This window comes from Corvus cornix, chromosome 10 (genome assembly GCF_000738735.6).
Source record: "Corvus cornix cornix isolate S_Up_H32 chromosome 10, ASM73873v5, whole genome shotgun sequence".
Classification (NCBI taxonomy): Eukaryota; Metazoa; Chordata; class Aves; order Passeriformes; family Corvidae; genus Corvus; species Corvus cornix.
The window spans coordinates 9465059-9486820 of NC_046340.1; the positions used below are offsets into that span (position 1 = coordinate 9465059).

A 21762-nucleotide genomic window follows, 5' to 3' on the forward strand; every position below is an offset into this window, starting at 1 on the left:
AAGGAAGGGGGATCAGGAGAGTAATGCTGGGAGCTCCCTAAGCGGGGCTTGGCTCCCCACTAAACGGAGCTTTGTTCTCCGAGCAGGATTTGGCTCCCTGAGCTTGACTTTACTTCCCAAGCCTGGCTTTGCTCCCTGAGCGAGACTCAGCTCCCTGAGCTTGACTTTACTTCCCAAGCCTGGCTTTGCTCCCTGAGCGAGACTCAGCTCCCTGAGCTTGGCTTCGTTCCCTGAGCCCGGCTTTGCTTCCCGAGCGCGGCTTTGTTCCCTGAGTAGGGCTTCGCTCTCTGAACGAGGCTTTGCTCCCCGAGCCCGGCTTTGCTCCCCGGGCGGGACTTGGCTCCTTAAGGCGGGCTTTGCTCCCTGAGGCGGGCTCCGATTCCCGCGCAGGAATTTGGCGGGAGCCGCCAGGAGCCCAGCAGGGGGCGCCGCAGCGCACCGGCGCGGGGCGGAGCGGGGCGGGGCCGCGTGCCCGGGGCCGGGCCGGGGCTGAGGGGCGGGGCCCGTCCCGCTGCCGCGCACATCCCGCAGCACCCGCGCAGCGCCCGCAGCTCCGGGGCTACTGTGCCCCGACCCCGCGGTCCCGGCAAGATGTGGCGGCGCTGGGAAGCGGGATGGGACGAGAAGAGGGAGCTGCAGGAGCTCAACTCCCGCCTGCGGGTCTTCGTCACCCGCGTGCGGGAGCTGGAGGAGGAGAACCGCTTTCTGGCGCGGGAACTGGCGGAGCTGCGGGAGCAGGAGTTGATCGGGCTCCGGGTGCCGGAGCAGGAGCTGGCCTGGCTGCGGATGCAGCTGGAGGAGCTGAGCCGGGCGAAGCTGGAAGCGGAGCTGGAGCGGGACGGGCTGCGGCGGGAGCTGGAGGAGCTGCGGGCGCTGGGCGCGGAGGTGCTGGGGATGCGGCGGCGCCTGGAGCCCGAGCTGGCGGGCAGCAGGCGCTGCTGGAGCGGCTGCGGGGCGAGTGCGTGGCCCTGGAGGAGCTGCTGCTGGAGCTGCAGGCCGAGCACGGGCATATGGCGGAGCGGCAGCGGCGGGAGGCGGTGGAGATGCGGGAGCTGCGGCTGAACTTGGCAGCCTTGCCGCCCCCCTTGGCCGGGCTGAGCCTGGAGGAGCTGGAGGAGACCTACGAGATGCTGCTCAGCCAGAGCTGCCGGGAGACCCTGCTGCGCTACCAGGAGCAGATCCAGGTGCTGCAGGAGCAGGAGGCGCAGCGCAACCGTGAGAACCTGGAGCTGCTGCGGGAGGAGAGCCGGCAGTGCCGGCAGCACCTGGAGGATCTCCACCGCCAGGGCCAGAGCTGTGCGCGCTGCGGGAGCGGCTGGAGCAGGAGCTGCTGGCCCTGCAGGACCGCCACGGCGCCGAGCTGGAGGAGTACCAGGTGGGTGGCACATGTCCCCCGGTCCCGGGACTCTCCCGCTGCCTTCCTGCCCCGCGACGCCTGTTTTGGGGCTCCCGAGACTCCTGCCACTCGCGTTTTCCCTTCAGCTGTGGTCCATCGCGCGATGTGAGCCCAGTTTCCCCATCTCTCCTCCTCCCTCTGCTCCGGGCGGTGCTAAAGCCCCTCTGACTCGTGGTCCAGGGCTTGCCACTTTGCCTCCTGGCTGTGGGTTTTCCGCAGGCTGGAAGAGGAGGTGGCCCAGCAGGAGCCTTTTGCTGCCGAGCCCTTCTCTGTGTGGGGCGGGGAGTCTGGGGAGAGGTGGGTGCGAACGGTGTGAATCAGAAGGGAGACCCTGACCCTGAGGACATCATCCCGGTGACAGGTGCTCCCTTCCCAACCTGCTCCTGCCCTTGGGCAAGTGCCCAAGAGCATGGAGCTGGCGCACGGGCTTGCCAGGGCTCCTGGCAGGGTTGACAGGAGCGCTTGGGACACGGAGCAGTCCCTGGGAGCAAATGAACCGAGTCCCGAGGCCGTGGGACTCAGCTCATCCCCTCCAGCCTGAGGCTTTGAGGGTGACCTGTCCCAGTCAGAGAACTAATCTGAAATTTCTTCTTGTTTTACACACAATCCTTGAGCCTCGGGAAGAGCTTGTGGTTCCCGGTGTAGTTAAGAAAACTTTGAGTGGTTTTAATGGCAAGAAGGTGTTGGAGGTGGATGTTGGTGTTGTCAAACAGAGGGTTACAGCATCGGCAGCTGAGGATTTGTTTGCTGTCAGGATGATGTTTGGTGTAATGTGCAATCCCCCTGTCCGTGGGAAGGGATCAGCTCCTGCCGGAACAGCAGAGTATCCGCTCATCCAGCTCGGAGTGGAGAGCGCATATTAGATCATGCAGCCCATCGATCCATTTCCTGAGGGCAACATTTCTTTTGTTCATTATTAGACCCTTTATTAACACCCTGCTGGAGCTCGGTGTGTGCCTGAACCCTGTGTGCTTTGTCCAGCTTTGTGTTCCGCAGCCCTGGTAGATTATGGAGATGTTGGCAACTGGAAGGGACTGGGACCTGTTGCTGTGTGTGTGTCTGGTTTTCGTACTCTGCTAGATTGTTTGGAAGTTGCATAGTTTGCAGATGCTGTGAACTGAGACAGATTAGGTATGTAAGAAGGAATCAGAAAGGCTCTTAACTTTTAAATATTTTTTTTTTCCATTTTTGACAGGACAATTCATTCTTCCAATCACATATATAAACATTTCCAAAGCTTTAGAAGATGTCATATGTAAATCTCTCATTAATCTATCCAACAGTCAAAACCAGGTGAAAATGTAAAGAAGAAAGAAACCTCTTCATTTTTTCCATTTTATATTTAAAGTTTTCTTTGGTTTCCAAAATACGTTGTCCTTGCTGTCTATATTTTTACTAGGGATTTATAATGAAAGTCATAATTGCTCAAATTGAAAACATCTAAATATGGAGTAAAGGGAGCATTTTGTATATCTTGCTATCCATGCCCAAGTTTTTCTTCTAAAGCCAGTTAAAATGGCTTTTATTTAACTTTTTCAGCTCAGCAAGGTGTTTTTAAACCAGTTATCTCTGTATCTGGTTGTATTTTTAAAGAATTTTATTTAGAAGAGCAATTGGAGCAACCCATTGTAGATGACAGCAATCTGTTGCTGAAGTCAGATAATCAAAATCAATGGATGCCCTTGAATTGTCCTGATGCAATGCTCCAGAATGGATTATTTTGATACCAACATCACAGACTTCTCTATTACTCTCATGAACATTTGGCATTTTTAGATTTTACAGGAAAAGTAGTTTCAAATCTTAGTAATACAAGAAGAAGAAAAAAGTGTTGAAAATGTCTGACCATTATCACCAGAGATTAAATATTACTAGATATATATTCAAAGATATCATAAGGTTTATTAATTCTGAATGGTCTTATGTTTGGGTTTGAGAAAGGCCTTTTTGCAGTTGCCAGTCTTCTGCTGTAAGAAATAAAATGTTTTGCTTATATCCAGGAAGAAAAATTTTAGAATATGTAGGAGCAGCTGTTTCAGGTTTTGTTCTTGTGATCGAAGCTTTTTTTTTTCTCACTCATTTCTTTTACTGGTTAAAGTATGTTCAACATGGGTTTTAAACTACTCTTTAAAGAGCATCAATTCCATCCTTATTTATTGTAGAGTGTCATGTAGAAATGATATGTATGTACAGATTAAAGTCAAGTTATTATTGTTCATTGCAGCTGCAATGGTAATTAGATTTATTCACATTTTCCATATATCATCCAGTTGCCTTATATGTTCATCTTTGCCTCCTGAACTGCCCTTATCCTCAGTGAAGCTTTCAGCAATGTTAAATAGAAATAAGTATTTGGAATTGTAATGTAGCTGAACCAGGCAAGCAGTAAATCATACACTGGAAAATTTTCACTGGTCCTGAGTGTTAAAGGGATGAACTCAGTAGGTCTCTTACTTCCATAATTTTAGCTGTGTGCTATGAGAATACTGATGCAAAAACTGCTGGTGATTTGAAAACCCTGTATTATTTGGATGTAAAACCATCCATGGCCCATCCTGCTGCTCTGAAGCAAGGCAGATATTTTTCACTGATAAGAGTGGGTTTAGGATCAGTTCCTGTGTCAGTGTTGGGAGCTCCAGAGAAGGAGAAAACATCTTGTCAAATGAACATTTAATGTTGATATGTCATGTGCCTTTTTCTGTATACCAGTTTCGAGCCAGCCAAGTTCAGTGTGCGTTCCTCCCCTGCTGAGCCGCTGAATGAGCTGTGGGATCAGTAAATAGTACCAGATGGAAAGGGCTGGGGCCTGGAATCCTCTCTTTATTCCCTCAGTAGGTACAGCTTGGACAACCCAAGTAAATTCTTTCCCCTCTACTGTCCTTCTAAAATTTCCCAGTGCTGCCTGGAAAGGAACATATGAAGGGTGAGAGAACAGTTTCAATTCTGTTACTTAGTCCTAGTAGGACATCACTGGGATTTGGGGGCATGTGGTTGATGTGTCTGGGAAACAGATCTTTCCAAAAGAGTCCTGTGTGAAGAAAACACAAGATTGGCCAAGTACAGGTTACATTTGCAAAATGGGTTTGTTGGCTTTTAATCTCCTGAACTTTGATGGATTGGTTTATGTGCTTTTTGGCATGCTTGGAGACAGGACGTGAGGCCAGTTGTCCTCTTCTTTGTGTTTGAGCATCAGTGATGGAGGGCTGGATGACTGGCTGTCTGCCTTCCAGTCTATAGAGTGTCTGTTCCCACTGGAATGAAGTCCTTTGGAATTACTGCACAGCTGGCTGAGTTATGTGGCCCCTTATGGTAATCATTAACTCAAACTCTTGGATTCCCAGTGCTCTCCAAACCCAGTGGGTAGAATCTAGGTGGCTTTTCAAACCCAGACTAGAGAACTTGGGTGTGAGGGACTGAAGCTCCTGTGTTTTTAGATAGGTCTGAACAGCCCCAGTCTTTCAGAGCTCCCCACACTGTATGGATTTTTCTGGGACTGCAGCATTATAAAAATCTTTTTAAGAAATGCATGCACATGTATAGGTTATTCTGTATTTAACTGGGGAGGCAAGAAACATCTGAATAATTTAATATTTGTATCAGAGCTCTTAGAGGGATTGGTTTTCTTCTGCATCTTTTGTTGACTCCTGGTTCTGTTGCACCCCAGCCATTCTTTCTGGATAGACTTTTCCTTTTAAAAGCAAGGCCTTGTACTTTTCTTCCCTTCTCACCTTGGGATTTTCCTTTGTGTCTGTGCTGTTCTTGAACAGGATTGTTACTTCAGAGCTGCTAAAGGTCTGCATGGCCATAGGATGGTACCTCCACTGGGGTCTGCAGGAGGCTGTTGGGTGGTTTGTGGTGCTGTTTCAGATATGATTTGTCTTCTGCCATAAAAAGGCAATCTGAAGTACACTGAAGGCTGTAGGCAAGGATAGTCATGTCAAGGAAAACATCAGTGTAATAATTTAACAAGAGCTGCAAAGGCAAATGAAGAAAGATTAATGTGTTATATAGAGAACTGTACCCACATGTATAGGCAAATACAGGCAGCTTCCTTCCAAGAGCTTTCTTTTTAGTTTTACTTAAAAAAACCCAAAACTATTAATGTTTGACATACCAGCACTTTATATTCTTAGTTCTTACTTCTGCCTAGCACATCATGCTAGCATTAACAGCAGAGTCCCCTGCTGTATCTTCATTTTTATGCTGTTGCTCATACTGTAATACTGGAGCACTTGCTGCATGTAAGTGATATAGTTTGAATTTTTAAAAATTAGACTATCAGTGCCTTGATTTTCCAGTTTGATTGCAAAGCAGTTGTTAGGATGCAATCAAAAATACACTGTTGTGAATTCCTGTTCAGTGTTGTACATGTGTATGAGATTTTGCTTTGTAAATGACGTTTCAGAGTCTCTGCATAGTGCAGGGTGATGTGAACAAAACAGAATTGAGCCTTTGTTGATACTTAATTTCTGTCTTCCCATCCCCCAGAACAAAGTGAAATCTATAGCATTTTAGTTAGCAAGGTTAGATTTAATACAAATATATATACAAATGACAATTTACCCTTCATGTGAGAAGTAACACCAGTGATTAAAGCACTTTTTACTCTGTTCTTTTCTTTCTTATACCATTTAGTGTAAATATACACAACTTTATATATTTAGTTGTATTGTATAAGGTCATATTTAGTTATTGAGATGAAAATGAGCAATCTCTTATCAATCTTCTGAGCAGCAATTGGACAGAGCTGGGTGGACCTAAAAGCAGGTATCCAAATACTGTGGAAAGTTAAGGAAGCACTGGATGTTCATCCTTCACCTTATGGGCACTGTGAATATCTTCAGATGCTCCAATTCCAAAACTGGTTTGGACCCACCCCTCTGTGGAACTGGAAATACTGAAAAGCTTTCCAAGGCAAAGCAGTTGCTGGAATTTCTGATTTCAAGTGTGGTTTAAGCTTGTCTTAAAATGACCAAATGAGTGACATTCAAGCCGCATTTATAAAGAAGTGTATTTTCCTTGCTATGTGTGCTTAGTAATTTTGTACAGGGCCTCTGAATAGGTTTTCTGAAACATTTAACCAGCTTAGTAAGGCATAAAATGAACTTAGCATAAAACTTGCTTCAGGAACAATGTATTTTATATGGGGGGGTCGTAGAGCTGATTTCTTCTGAAGTGATAGAACATTGACGTATTTTTGTATCAGATTTTTTTAACTACAAATTTTATGTTTCAAGGCATTCAAGTGTACAGATTTTTATGTTCTTTCAAAACTAAAAATAATTTGTTTCTGTTCAGAGAATAATTGATGCCCTGGAAGAAGAAAAGCAGTTCCTGACCATGTCAATCACAGATTACCTGAGGGACTACCAAGAACTCCTGCAGGTGAAAGCAGGCCTCATCCTTGAAATTGAAACCTACAGGTAAGATTTGTGGTCACACTCTATTGTCTAGACAGAGGATAATTTAAATCCCTTTTTATAGATATGGGATCCCCATTCATCCTCTTTCCAGCATTTAAAATACAGGCAGCGACTTTGGGAGTCTCAAGGCTCTAAAGCCAGTATAATCCATAGGAATCCTATTAACTTGTTACAAATATAGTGGTATGTAAGAAACCTTATTAGTCCTGGTCAACTGGATATCAGATTGATGGGAATTTTTGGGGCAATATTTGGTTACAAGCTGAGGAGACAATATCCCTAAATTGCAATCAATAAAACTTGAGGTAATGTAGTTGCCATCAACTTACATGGCACATTTCATTGTTTAAATATGTTCATTAGTGACCACCTGCAGCATTGATGTAGGCAGTGAATTCCCCATCCTTGTTTTAGTTGTAGGATAGTGGGAACAAAGCAGAAAAGTCTGTTTGATTAAGTCCTGGCTTTTTCCATCCTTGATTTGTTAGAAAAACATGTTTAGATCAAGTGGGAGATAACAGCAAACAACATCTCTGCTTATGAATCTTCAGGACTGTACATCTCTCTAGCCACTAAGAAGTTGTGGGGTTGAAAAGCCAGAGTAATTCTCCTGTGTGGAGAACCAAGGTGTACATGGCATAAAACTGATTTGGAACAAAAAAATCCTAAACAACCCGAAACTGATGATCTGAAGGAAGATCCTTCCTTATTGTAAAGATCATGTGTTTTTTCTACAAATAGCACAATATTTTCAACAAATTCCATTGAGATATTGATCTTCAAATACAGACATGTGCAATTCTTATTAAGCAAAGGGATAATTTGCAAAAATGTAATGTCAGGCTACCTCTGTATTTTTTTTGAGGAGGCTGCCTCTGTCATTACCTTGTCTACATTGGGTGCATTATTCATATCCAACCTGTGTAAATAGACAGGGGTATTTCCAGTTATATATGATATATGCTTCTGTGTCCTAAAGCATTAATGCTGTGTCCTGAGTGTGAACCAGTAAGTCCGGATAAAGATAGCACCAGCTGAATTATGGGTGAGGTGTGTAGACTATCAATCCACTGATACATATGAAATTTAATTTTAGCTGCATAATTGAAAATATGAGAAATTTGAAAGAGTAACTTCTGAGTAGCTTGATAAAGAGTAGTGAGCAGAGAATGTCTGGCTTCATGAAAGAGCAGAAAGTCTCTTCAAGATGCCTTGAGAATGTCTGCAAAGAGGCACAGACCAAGGCTGGTTTCTGGATCAGATGAAATCACAGTATGGGACAAGCGTGACAGTACCCTGATGTTTGTTGGTGGAGTGGGATCCCTGTGATCTTTGGAAAGCCAGTAGTGTCTGGAGCATTCCTGTGGAAGTGGTAGCCAGTTGTGATCCTTATCTGTGTGTGTTAATTCTGTTAACTTTGCTAAAAACCATGATTCTTCTGAATTTAATCCCAGCTCTGTTGTTGACTTTGACTGTTGTCATTAAACTTTCTCCCTCAGTTTATTCATCTGCAAAACAGGATTAGCACTGTCACAATAACAGAATTATCAGAGTTGTTTTGATGATTAGTATTCATCCAGAACTAGGAATGATAATGCCCAGATATTCAGTTGCTCAAAAACCTTGCAAACCCATGAAGTTCTGGAATTTCTCCTGAGTTTTATCACTGATTATCTGAGCATTATTGGTTTGTCTAAGGATTCCCTGCCCTGGTTACTGAGAAGAGAACAATTCAGCATCACCTGGCACTGTGTTTGTCTTCCAGTTAAGAAGCTCTTTAATCTGTAGGGTTTCTTCATCTGATGGTAGTGAGTACAACTTGTATCACTGATGGCCTTGGCAAGGCAGATGTCAGTGAAAAAATGAGCATCTGCCCACTGAAGATGATGTATAGATGAAAACAGGGAATGGGCTTTGCTACAGATCAAAAAACATGCTAATGCCAGCAAACAAAATTCTTTTAAAATATCAGAAGCTGAAATGTGATTGTTCCGTGTTTTTACATTTATGCAGTTTTACCTATTCTCATTTCTCTTATTCTCCCTTTATTCAAGAGAATAGTTCCTTCTTTCTGTTGTGTCTCTTATCAGCCCTGCTGTGGGAGGGGACCCAGTCAGTCAGGTTAAGTAGGACAATTCTGGACAGCTCATTCATGTACTTTTTCAAATCCTGTTCCTCTCCCAGGTCTTTTTACCTGTGAAAAACAGGGCATGGGAGCCCAGCTTCAGGCTGGTTTTCACAGAGGGTACTGGCATATGCCCTCGCTTATGCATACTGGAAACAAAAGGCACCTATTCACACTCAGTCCAACATCCTGAACTTTCCATGGAGAGGTTCCCACGAAGGCCCTGGTATTTCCTCTCCTCCTGGCCTTATAGGTTAAGGGTGTCGTAGCTGGTCTTAGAGCTTTCTTTGTACCTCCCACCCTGTGTTTTCTCTTTGTTTTACAACTCCTATGGTTCTGTTATAAGGTCAGTTCTTTCCGTTAGTCACCATTGCTCCTGGATTGGGAAGAAGGGTCATTGTTGCAAGGAACACCCTTCCTTAAGGTCCAAGTGTATTTCCTCTTTGACTCTTCTCACCCTTCCTGCTCTGGGAGCTGAGATTCACTCAGGAACTGAAATATGTGTCTTATGTGGCTTTGTGAAATTACACCTCCTGGGAATCTTCATTTCTAAACCCTTTTCTTACTGTTGGAAGTAAATATTTATCAAGTGTCTCACAGTTTTGTCCTTGGAACCTTGCAAAACTTAGACTATGCTTAAGTTTTATTTCCAGAAAGAAGTGGTGAATTAGTCACTCTGTAAAACTCTTGATTCTAAAAGGAGTTAGAAAACCTGTCTAGGATCAGAATTCCTCTCTGTAGCTAGCAGAAACTTCTCTTCACATAGCAGAGACTGCCCAGAGCCTGTTCCAATAGGTTCAGGAGGTTTTCTGTCCTCTCTAAAATATGTTGTTGTTGTAGGGTAGAATATTTCACTTCAATGTGTGAATGCAAGTGTTCTGTTCAGGTTACCACCTTGCATTCTGAAGTGCTGAAGGCTACACTATTTTTTTCTTTTTTATTTCTGTGGTCATTGTTAGGATCTCTGAACACACTCACCAGGTGGACTTTCCAGTTGTGTTCTTCCATCAGCACTTCTGACCCTTTCTGTGCCTTCCTCTCACAGAATCATCACCAACATTAAGGTCCTCTGAGCTACTCACCACAGCTTTTTCAGTCAGTCTCATTATTTCCCCTTCACAACTTGTACCATCCAATAGCTCCTAGTCTTGTATTGGTTTTATTTTGAGAACCCACTGAGTTTTCAACACCCAGGGAATTGAACATGCTGTTACCTGCTGTTCCACACTCCTTGTTCTCCCATCCTGCGATGGAAAAGGGATGTGGAATGGCCTTGACCCCCCTTCCTGGAGAGGTGGGGGTTTTTTTTGTAACTCCTTAGAAAATACCCAGAATAGAGAGGATGAATTTTTAGGGCCCGCTGGCCAACTGCCCCATCTGAGATTCTGGCTTTCTATAATTGAAAGCAAAGTCATTGCTGTCCTGAATGACCATAATAACCATTTGCACTTCATCCTTTTGTTCTCTCTCCCCACCCCAAACACTTTATCTCCTCCTTCTGCTTTCATGGACTGGTTATTTCTGTTGTCATCCAGCACAGGCTGACGAGCACGTCCCTGCTACTGTTAGATACATGACATTAATAATGAGATGAGCTAACGGTGCAGTTGGATTTTTTTTCTGGTAACACTTAAATTAAGTGTTAACAAAATGGGAGTATATATTGTTTGGGACCTGATTTCCAGGAAGTAGCTCACATGGTTATTTTTTTTAGAAGAGTGCTGCTTGGAGGAATGTTTTTTTTTGATTATTACTGTGACTACTTAAAAGTTCATACAGTTGAAATTAATTCTTCAGGCAGTTTAAGTTTAAAAGCAGACCTCACCACCAAGAGGTTATTATTAGGAAAGGATGCAGAGCAATAGAGAAGCAAAATAACTTGCATAAACTCAAGCTATGGTCAAGCTGAGAAACACAACCTGAGTTTGCTGGCACAGTACATTACGCTGCACTTTCTTGTGCCAGTTTATTAAGCCAAGCTCAGTTTAACATTTTATTGGTTTTCTGATAATCTTGAGGACATACCTATTATGAAGTGTGTCCAGTAAAACACTGAATCACTGTCCAGTTTTACAGAGGTTTCAGGAAGCTTTGCCTTTCACTTTCAGTAGTAATATTTCAGGTCCAACTTTTCTGTGGGCTGCTGCCATTTGCCATATACAGTTACCTCCTGGAACTTATTTTTAGTGACCTCATACGTTGCTGCAGCAACTGAACAACTGTTGTTTTAACAGCAGCCAGAAATCCTTAGTCAAACTCCCCACATTCCTGCTTTCTTTCATCATGGTTAACACTTTCACTGCCAGTTCCTGGATGTGTTTCTGCAGCGTCACCACCAGCTTCTCTGCCATGTCTGTCAGAGCAATTTGTTTGCCACTCACTGGCTTCATCAGATCAGATGTTTGGTCTTGGGAACATCATATGTGTTGAAGGAATCTAATTCCTATAAAGCTTCTCTTAACATGGAGAAAGACAAATTGCTTTTACTGTGGGTTTTTTTGACTCACAAAAAAGAAGGAAAGATGCCCATCTGAGCCTGTTTTACTTAGTTCTAAGCTGGCTTTTCTTCTGGATCTAGAAAAATCCATGATGGCAAAGGAAACCTTGCTAATGATACTTTGCTAACGCCAAAGTGATCAGTCCTGGGAAGCGTGAAATGTACAGGTGATGCTTAAAACATCTGCTTTGTTAATTTTGACATAAAAGTCCAGCAGAAGTGTTTATACCCCAATCCTAAATGGCTTTCATCTCTTCCCCCAGGGAGTCAGAAGCCTTGGCTATCACAGTCCTCCAGCCTTACTCTTGACAGCTTTGATGTTGCAGCTGTGTCTTATCAGTGCAAAACATCTGGCATTCCCAAACCCAGAAATGTTGAGATGGGTAACAGGCTGGTAGAAGTGAACATAAACCCACCCAAGTTGCTGTGCTGACTGTAACATTCCCTTGCACGGAGAAAGAACCTGACGTAGCATTTCCAGGCTGCTGGAATAGCACTTCCTGGAAGTTTGGGAGCTATTGGAATGTCACTGCCAAAAAGGAGGGCTGAGGAGCAGGGACAGACAGAGATGTCAGTAAAAGAAACCCAGCAGTTTCTGTCACAGAGAATTTTCCTAGTCCTTTTCTATGAAATGTATTGTGCTGATTTCCAATGGAATAGGAACTAAGAATAGTTAATTTAACACTGTAAAGTTTCCTCCCAGCACTGTATTTGACAGTAGAAGTCATACTTTCCTTCCTTTTTAATTTGAAAAGGATAGAACTTGCAAATCCTGCTGTAACAGTTCCCTCATATCACACTGCAGCACCACCTTTCCTACTCTGTTAGAAACAGAAAGGGCTGGAAATACTTTTTTCATTTTTGCCTTTTCTTTATAAAACATCTTGCCCAGAGAAGCTGTGGCTGCCCCATCCCTGGAAGTGTTCCAGGCCAGATTGGACGGGGCTTGAAGCAATCTGGTCTAGTGGAATGTGATTACTGCAGGATCATTGTTTCAATTTCTAAGACTTATAAATGTAAAATATTATGCTTATCCTTCCCAGTAGTTTAATGAAATGTCCTTTGTGTTTTGCAGAGCTTTGTTAGAAGGGGAGAGCAAGCCGTGGATTATATGGAGAGAAGAGCATGCAGGAAAATTGCCTCAAGGTAAAATACAAATATTAAAAAAAAATTTTGAATTAAATTAAATATAACTGGAAATTATTATTATGTTATAGTGTTCCTGAAGTATGTTTTTATGGGTGTATTGCAAAGTGCATATTGAATCAGTTTTGAGTGTTAATATTTTAAATCAACATATTGCTCTTCTGTATGAGATACCTTATAAAATCATGCCTTGAGTGGAGAACATAGGGAGTGATGTTCCATAGCTCCAAAGAACTTTTGTATGCCCGTAGGTCTTAAGAGAGTTTTGAAGTATAAAGCAAGAAGTGTTTTACAGAACATGTAGTTGAAACCATGGAGTTCATCATCCTGAGGCATTGTGAGTGTTTAAAAAGTTCATGTGGGTTTAAAGAGATATTTTAGCAGAGTAATGAAAGACAAATCAAAGACTTACTAAACATAAAGATACCATTTCTATCTTAGGAGCTGCAAATCTCTGGAGGCTGTGAGAGTATACGAGGGAAGTATCACTATTTACTTGCCCTGTTCTAATATTCTTCCCTGTGTATCTACTCTTGGTCCCTGCAAACAGGGTTTTAGATAGGATGGACCTTCACTGTGACTGCTGTGGCCATTGTTATTAGTAACAGAATTAATCTGGATAATACTCACGAGTTTAACAACTTGGGGTCATTACTGTAGTCCCAGAAGACATTGGAAGGCTGTGTCTGTAGCAGGAAATTCAACAGGCTCAGGCCTAGGCTGAAATGCGCACACAGATCTGCCTACGCTCTTAAATTGTGAGCAGTGTGCCTGGGTCTGGACAGCACAGTTTGGATCTGGACTAGCCAGTACTTCTGCAGACCATGCTCAGGTGTATTCACAGAATAGGGAAGGAATTACAGGAGTAATTACAGAAATAATACAGGAAACACTACCAAAAGCCAGGGGAGATGAGGTCGCTTTTCAGGAGCGGGAGATGTAAGTGGTCCAGTACTGGCTGGTCTTCCTGTCAGACATTCCTGGTACATTGTATTAATTTCTATAAGTAGAGCCTAAGAGGTTCTTTATTTCTGTCCCTTGTTGTGCTTTGTTGTGTGGCTGTTAAGGGTTGTATTTGTGTTTGCAGTTTCTAGTATGTGGTGGCAGGTGTGCCATTAAATGTCAATAGGAACTGAGAAACTTCAGGCCACTTAGGCTAATAAAGCAAAAAACCCAGCCCACAATATTAGCATACATTATTTAATAAGAAGTTGTAAATGAACGTCAGTATAAATATGAGAAGTGTAATTCCTAAATAAATGCCACAATACACCCAGTAGTGCACAACAGGTAAAATTAGCAAGATACTGCAACTTAGCAAAAAGCTTTGCTTTCAGTTTTAATCTAATTCATGCATAGGCTTAATTAACAGGCAAAACCTACAGGAATGCCTTTACAAAGCTCCACTGAAAATGAAGACATTATTTCTTTCAGAAAATGTAGTACAAATTTTCTTAGTTCATGCTCTCTATTTAATACTATTTTAGATACAAACCATTATTTTAATGCTTGGTCTCCTGTGTTCTTTCTGCAGATATTATAAACACTTCCTATAACTACACTGATATTTACTCTACTTATCAAGAAAGAAATAGAAATAAAGCTTCACCAGTTGCCAGGATCACTGATACAAGGCACAGAATGCCAGTGACAAATATGAGCAGTTCTGCACGTTACTCAGCTCACTCCACACAGACTGGATCACACACAACAACGGGTGGAAGAACTTTTGGAAGGGATCTACTTGGTTCAACGTATCGCCCTTCAACAACTGTCACAAAGGATGAAAGAATTGTAACAGACCACAAAGAACTAAGAACATTTACTCCAGACTACAGTAGCTGGAGAAGCACTGAAATGCAGCAAAAGAAGATTCCAGAAAGAAAGAAAACAGAAATTACAACTTCATCCACAGTATCTTTTTCAAAAGAATCAGCACATGCTGAAAGATCAGACAAGGACCACAAGCCAGATGCTGAAAATACAAGAATGAAACCAGGCTTCACTAGATTTCCAGTTTATGAGCTAATTACCAATGCAAAACCATCTAAATATGAAGAAACTATAATTGAAACTCGGACCACACTAAAAGACAAAAGAGGAGGAAGCAAACCAACTGAAGAGAAGACATCTCTGCTGAACGAAAAAGATAAGCTGGAGAAACAAACAAAGGATGAGAAAAAGAAAACAGACGAGAAATCTTTTGTAGAAGAACGTGTTGATTTTGGGAGGAAGACTGAGCAGAAAAAATACATCCGTGAGGGAGTTAGCCAGAAGATAACAGCAAGTGATATTTCTACTGCAAGAACTTTGAAAAGTGAATCAACCAAAAAAGATGCAACTATGACCTCAGAATCAAGAAGCCAAGAAGTCATTGAGGTACCAATCAGTATTGAAAGGCCTGCTCCTGACAAAGGACCCCAGAGAAATAAAGAAATACGAGTACAAGGAGTTAAAACTTCCATAGGAAGAGAAACAGATGACCATGTAACTCAGTCTGCTGAAACTCGCCAATTGAAGATTTCAGAAGCAGAGTCCAGTCTGGAGGGTGAAGAGCAAATTAGGGATGGAAGCCATAAAATGGGAACTCTGCCAACTGAAAGCATAGCAGAGAATATTGTTACTGACATTCTTAAAACTTTCACGCAGTCTTCTAGTTCACAGATGTCAACAGACACCAAAGTGACCTATTTTAATAAGAAAGAACAAGAAGACGAAGGGAAAATAAAGACTGAGTTCACAGTGCAGTCCCAAGTTCAAGAAGACATAGATATTTCTGATAAAGGCGACTTAGGACATCTATCAAACCAGGATGTTAGAAAAGTGATTCGAGAGGGTGTGGAGGGAACTCCTTCCAAAGAGGAGATAGAGGATATTGTACATCATGGCCTGAAAGGAAGCGAGAGCAGAAAGAATGTGTCTGTGAATGTGGAGATTGTAGAGGAGCCACTGGATTACACCACTGATGAAAGGACTGATTTTTCAACACCTTTTCAAGTAGAAGAAGTGGAGGATTCATTCCCTGAGAGAGAGAGGCGTTACGGTGAAGAGGAACAAAACATCACCTTCACCTATGAAGATGTCAAAAAGAAGAAACCACGCCATGAGAGCTTCACTCGTGTGGAAGAAGTAACCGAGGAAGATGACTCACCTATTGAACAGAAATATTTTGTATCTGTTCCCGATGATCATCCTATTATTAATGAAAAAGATGATGACTCAGTATATGGGCAAATTCATATTGAAGAAGAATCAACTATTAAGTATTCTTGGCAAGATGAATTTTTGCAAGGCACACAAAGTAAGAGAGAGGAAGGTGTGAGCTCTCCAGAAGAAACCTATAAAGTGGTAGGGGAGGAAGCAAGTGCCCATATTTTAAAAGAGCATCCTGAAGGTGAAAGATCCCATGTTGAATCCATTATTATTGAAAAAGAAATTAAAATTCCCCATGAATTTCAGGCTTCAATAAAAGGGCTTTTATCCAAGGAAACGAAGGACCCTAAACATCAATTGAAGGAAGCTTTGGAGCAGTTGGAGGGCAGTCTCCCAGAAAGTGTGAAAGAGGAGCTCTCTGCATTAACAAAAGACAACAAAGTTGATGCTAGTAACTTGGCATTTGATATCAAAAAAGTTGATCAGAAGGAGGAGGGGGGCTTGGTGACAATAGTTGCTGAAGTCAATCTGTCCCAGACCCTTAATACTGATGAATTTGATGTAGATCAGCTTGGTGAAGTAATCACAAGCGAGAAAGAGAAGGCAACAATACAGTCCCTGAAGAAAGAGAGCTTGGATAGGAGCAATATAGAAGTAGATGTTTCTTCCCACAGTGATAAATACACTTCTTTGGCTGACCAAGAGATCTACAGCTCATCCACGATGAGGCGGAGTGGTGGCACTGGCTATCACACCACTGAAAGAGTTGTTTATGACAGTTCGGTTTCGGAAACTGCAGATTATGGAGAAGCCTCTTACTCATCACAATCTGCTGATGAGACCAAGTCCCAGAGGCATGTCAGGGTTGGCCCAGTAGAAGTCCAGAGGTTTGAGCAGGTCCTGTATGAAGGGCCTGGTTCTGAAGCACTGGAGCTCAGTGCTACAGAAGATCTTGTTCAGAAAGAGGGACTGTCAGAATTCAGCCAATCTGTGAAGCATTTTAAACTGGGCCCCAAGGAAATCCAAACCACAGAACAAGTCATTTATACAGGCCCCATTACTACAGTTGTAGAAGAGATTGATTCTGGAAATATTTCTCAGAAGGTTTCAACAGACTTCAGTAGGGCCACGAGACGTGTCACAGTAGGATCAAGACAAGTGACTGAAGAAGTCTCTTTTGAGGGGTCGGGTTTGGACTCTCTGGCACTCAATAGCTCAGATGGCCTTTCCCAGGCTGAAGGGGCTGTGGATGTCAGCAGATCAATGAGGCACTTCAGGCTGGGCCCAAAGGAGGTTCATACTGAGCATGTTATCTTTGAAGGACCCATCTCCGGTAAAGTGGAGGTCAGCAGCACGAGAGACGTCTCACAGACAGAAAGTTCAGTCAGACAAATCCAGCTGGGTCCCCAGGGCTTTATGACAGCTGAAGAGATCATCTACCAGGGGCCTGTCTCTGAGCACACAGAAATCACTGAACTGGAAGACCAGACACTTTCAGGAGGCTCAAGAGCTTTCAGGCACGTTAAAGTAAGTCCTGCAGGAACTCAAGCTGAGGAAATAATCTTCACAGGACCCATTGCTGGAGTGGTTGAAGATCTTTCACAAACAGCAGAGTCATCTGAGAGCAGCAGGTCTGTGAAGCATATTAAAGTAGGCTCCAGGGAAACAGCTTACACTTTCCAAATGGATGTTTCCAATCTGGGTGGAATATCTGCAGTGAAGAGTGGAGAACAGCAAGTGGCAATGATGGTGTCCAATAAGCAAGACCCTTCCACTGGTCAGCCACAGGTCATTGTTGAAAGCGACCAGCTTGCAGGAAATGAAAATACAAGAAGTGGCTATGTTCTCTCCAGTTTTTCCCAAGATCAGGGTGAAAAGGTGGTGGAACAGTCATTTTTTGATAAAACTGTGCAGTTGCAAAGAACGGTCAACCAAAGTTCAGATACTTCTGAAGGGAAGAAAGTCGCTTTTGTCTACCTGGACCATGAGGAGGAAGATGATGAGGATAATGATAATGATGGACAGTGGTTCTGAAAGGACTCTGTGATGAAGCCTACGTAGCAATTTGTTTATACGTATTTTTTATTATCCTTTTTTTTTAAGAGAAAAAAGGGATGGGGAAACACTCAAACTATTTAGATTATTAATGGTGGACTGAGAAGTATTGAATTTAAGCCTCAGCACATTTTATTTTATTGGAAATTTTATTTTTGGGAGAGATCATGCTATTAATATTTTTTCCTCAGAGTTCTGTGTCTCATATTTTCAGATTTTTCCACCCATAGAAGCAGGTATTTGCTACTGGGGAATTAAAAGGATTCTATTTTTTTTTTGTTTGTTTTATAGCACATCAACTATTAAATGTGTGCTTGAATAGGACTTTTCAAACTATTTTTTTCTTAATACTGTATTGTACTTGGTTACTACAATATTACTATGCAATTCTATTTAAATCTCAAGCTACTAACCACAAATTTAACAGAATATGAAAATAATGAGTGGTAGTAGCTGATTTTCAGTTCCATTTCTGTGTACTCATATGCAATACCTAATGAATACATTATAAGAGACAGTTATTAAAGCTATAAAATTAATTATGATCCTGTAGGATCAAAGTAATCATAGCAAGAATTGACAAAAGTGATATTATTTGTATAGCTTGAATGCAGTGCAAAAAAGAAAGAGGTAATACTGAGGGAGGAATTTCTCACAGTATTCCAGGTGAGAAATAGTGAATATTATGGTTAGACAGTAGTATATTTAATATCTCTAAAAAGAAAACAAATTTAAAAAGTAGACTGGATAGTGTTCCCACTGAGGTAAGGAGAACTCCACTGATTCAGTGGCTGTGCACATTAGTAACCTCAACTTACTTTGGAGTTTATGGGTTACCTGATACTAGGTATTGCTAAAGGTAAGTGTGAAGTGTCAAACATGATTACATAGTGCCTAATTTCCTAACATAGTGAAATTAGCTGATACGTGTCCTGTTAGAAGGAAACTTTTACAAATGACTTTGCTGACACTTAATGATCATTGTGTGTCAGCTCATTCCCAGATAATCCTTTGTTTACAAACAAGGTGTCCTTTTCAGTCACTCCCCCTGCAAACCCAACCTGAGATTTGAATTTTTTTTTTCTTCCTTTTTTTTTTCCTCTGAATGTAACACATGCCTCAGGCAAAAATTGCCTTGTACTTAAATCGTTTGCAAATAAGCTAATTTCAATTGGATTGCACATTGGTTGAATGAAGGACAGAATTTCACTTTATAAATCAGTGACTTTGTAAGTTCAGCTTGGAAGCCAGCACAGCACCACTGGCTGGACTGACCCAGGCAGTGCTGGCAGAAGCAAAAATAGCAGCCAAAATATTGTCACTGGGGTAAGAAATACCATACTGGACACGTATGGAAGTAACAAACAGAGGTGAGAAGCTGCTGTTTCTGCACACACACACACACACACACACAAACACACACTCACTCGCTCACTGTGTCCCACCTCTGCAGAGCAGGCACACACCTGGCTCCGGGTGGCTGAGCAGCACCAGCCCGGCAGGTGCTGACTCCCACATTTTTTCCTGTGGTTATGTAAGCCTAGTTTTGTGTGTGCTGATCCATATTAGAATCCAGTTAGACTATCTTAGTCTGGCATGACTAGTCACTTTTCAGATTCCTTACTATTAACAGAAGTAGATTTCTCAAAGCTGACTGCTGCTTTATACTATGAATGTAAATGCAAAGCTGAGGAGAAGCTCCGTGCTGACTGACATATCCTGCTCTTTCAGATATGGGACAGTTTAATCCTTGTGTGCCTTAGTTACTAAGTTTGAAACTATACAAAGCTATTAATGTTCCAGAGATTAACTCATGAGGTTTGTCTGCACTGCAGAATTTTCTGAATGTTTTCCTCATTTTGTCTGGAATCATTTTTTGAAATTGGAAGTTCTGCCAACAGCTGGAAAATGAATAGGAAACTGAGTTGTGTAAAAGCACTAAAGGCATGTGATCTAAGCTTATTTATACTGTTCACTGTGTAATAGATAACATTTTTTTCAAAATTATACCTATATGCTCCGAAAAGATCTTGAGCTTCCATTTATAAATAGGATGTTAATTGTTGTAATACTTCTTATCCTATACTTTTGTTTCCTTAGTTGACTGTATGATTTTAAGGTGGCAACATCTCTGTGTTTAATAATCATGTATAAGCCAGAATTTTCCAGCTAGATGCCTTACTGTCAGTAATCAGATTCTGTACTTCAAGTATCAAATAACTGCATGAAGGAAGAAGTCAGGTCTGTAGTAAGCAACAGAGGCAAAAAATGAGTGTAAGTTTTCTTGAAATTTTATTCAAGACTTACCATTCTCTGTAAAACAGATACAAGAATATCTGCAGAAAATGTATTTAACAACCAAGAAAAAGCTACTTACAATGTCAAGCCCGTTTATTGATACCTTGTGGAATCTTTGACAGAGGTGCTCCTTAGGAACAGTGATGCCAAAACTGTTCCGTTTATCCTCACCTGCTCAGATGATTATAATGTTAGATGAGGGAGTAAACCAGTGAGGAGCAAATAATTCATAAAATGCAGGTGCCCTTAGCGCCAAAGGATTAAAAAAAAAAAATTGAAAATCAGTATTGTTTCTACTGAGGCAATAACAGCTCTTTAGAAATTCCTTTGCACATCATTGTCAGATGCAGTAGGTTATGCCCAGATACATTTCTGTTTTGATTGTCTGGAGGAAAAATTTGTTCAGTGTACTCTATTTCTATTTAAGAGCAGGATTTTAATCAATTATTTGGAAGCTGGGTTATTGTAGAGAACTGGAAATGTGCATTAGCATGACGTTAAAAAGATTTTAACATTTCAGGCACAGTTCCTTTGCATGAAGAAAGGCTGTGAAAACAAAGTTGCCTGACATATACAGGTTTAAGTTTTAAAAAGGTTTTAATATAAGCACCCCATTTTCCACTTAGTTCTCACTAACCTGAGACATTTAGACATAATGATAACTTTTGGATAATTCTACCTTCAGACAACAAAGTGTATTTAGGTGGACAGTCACATCCTGCAGGCCCTGTGGCTGCATGTGCAGAATTGAGGCTGTAGGTACATGAATTACTAATGAGAGCAAACATAACCTGCTCCCTGGTATACTAACTCACCCTAGGTGATCACTTTCTGCATAAGAATTATATCCTGTGGCTGAGCAGATTGGTGACACACCCTCAGTCAGCGTGCACTTCGGAAGCTTACTCGTATTACGCTTTTCATTAAATAGAAATAAAAACTTTACCGCTGAGTTTGGATTAAACAAAATGCTTTTCAAATATAATTAGTATTTTGGGGGGTAAAAACTATGCATTTCTATGCTGATATAGATCAGAAGTGGGGCACTGTTTTTCACATGTGTAAACCACTGGTCTAGGAAGCAAATAGAGCATAGAACATAAAGAAAGATGTGTGAGATAGCGAGAGCTCTGTGCTGGCTCATGTTTGTGAACAGCAGGTGTTTCAAAAGACGGTAAGAATGTTGAACCTGGGTTTGTTGATGTCAGCTGTGTGAAACTTCAGGCAGCTTGTGTTCTGGTCATCTGCAATGAAACTGCGTTTTTGTGGTGGTCTAAGCTTTGTGATTTTACACTTTTTCACTCTTGAGTATTAAACAATGAAAATCAACACAGATGTTTCTCTTTCTTCCTGTCTGGTGATTTTAAGGCTGCATTGTCTAAGAGAAAGGACTTAAAGTCTGTAAATACCTTGCTCTCAGGCTGAGTTAATTTTGGTTCAGAGAATGAACCTAATTTTTCTTCCAGCAAGGATTCACCTCTTACAGGTTGATAATAGAAATTATGACAGAACATGGCATATTCCTTATTGCAACTGCACCCAGCACGTGTGGACCAGCAGTGGTTCAGGAGCGCCACGAGTAGTAGGAGAGGCAGAGTATAAAGCAACACAGAAGGTGGAATTCCCTGAGTTGTCAGCATCATAGTTGTCCTTGGATCGTGGCAGTTGA

At 42.0% G+C, this 21762-nt stretch overlaps 1 protein-coding gene across 1 annotated transcript; it reads left to right on the forward strand.

Moving 5' to 3' along the window:
- Positions 1-501: 501 nt before the first annotated feature.
- Positions 502-21426, forward strand: SYNM (synemin). Its single transcript, XM_010391257.4, is given in 6 exon segments — positions 502-931; positions 934-1287; positions 1290-1375; positions 6695-6819; positions 12517-12587; positions 14122-21426. Coding segments are annotated over 6 exon segments (4629 nt in total). The 5' UTR covers positions 502-591; the 3' UTR covers positions 17775-21426.
- Positions 21427-21762: the final 336 nt, after the last annotated feature.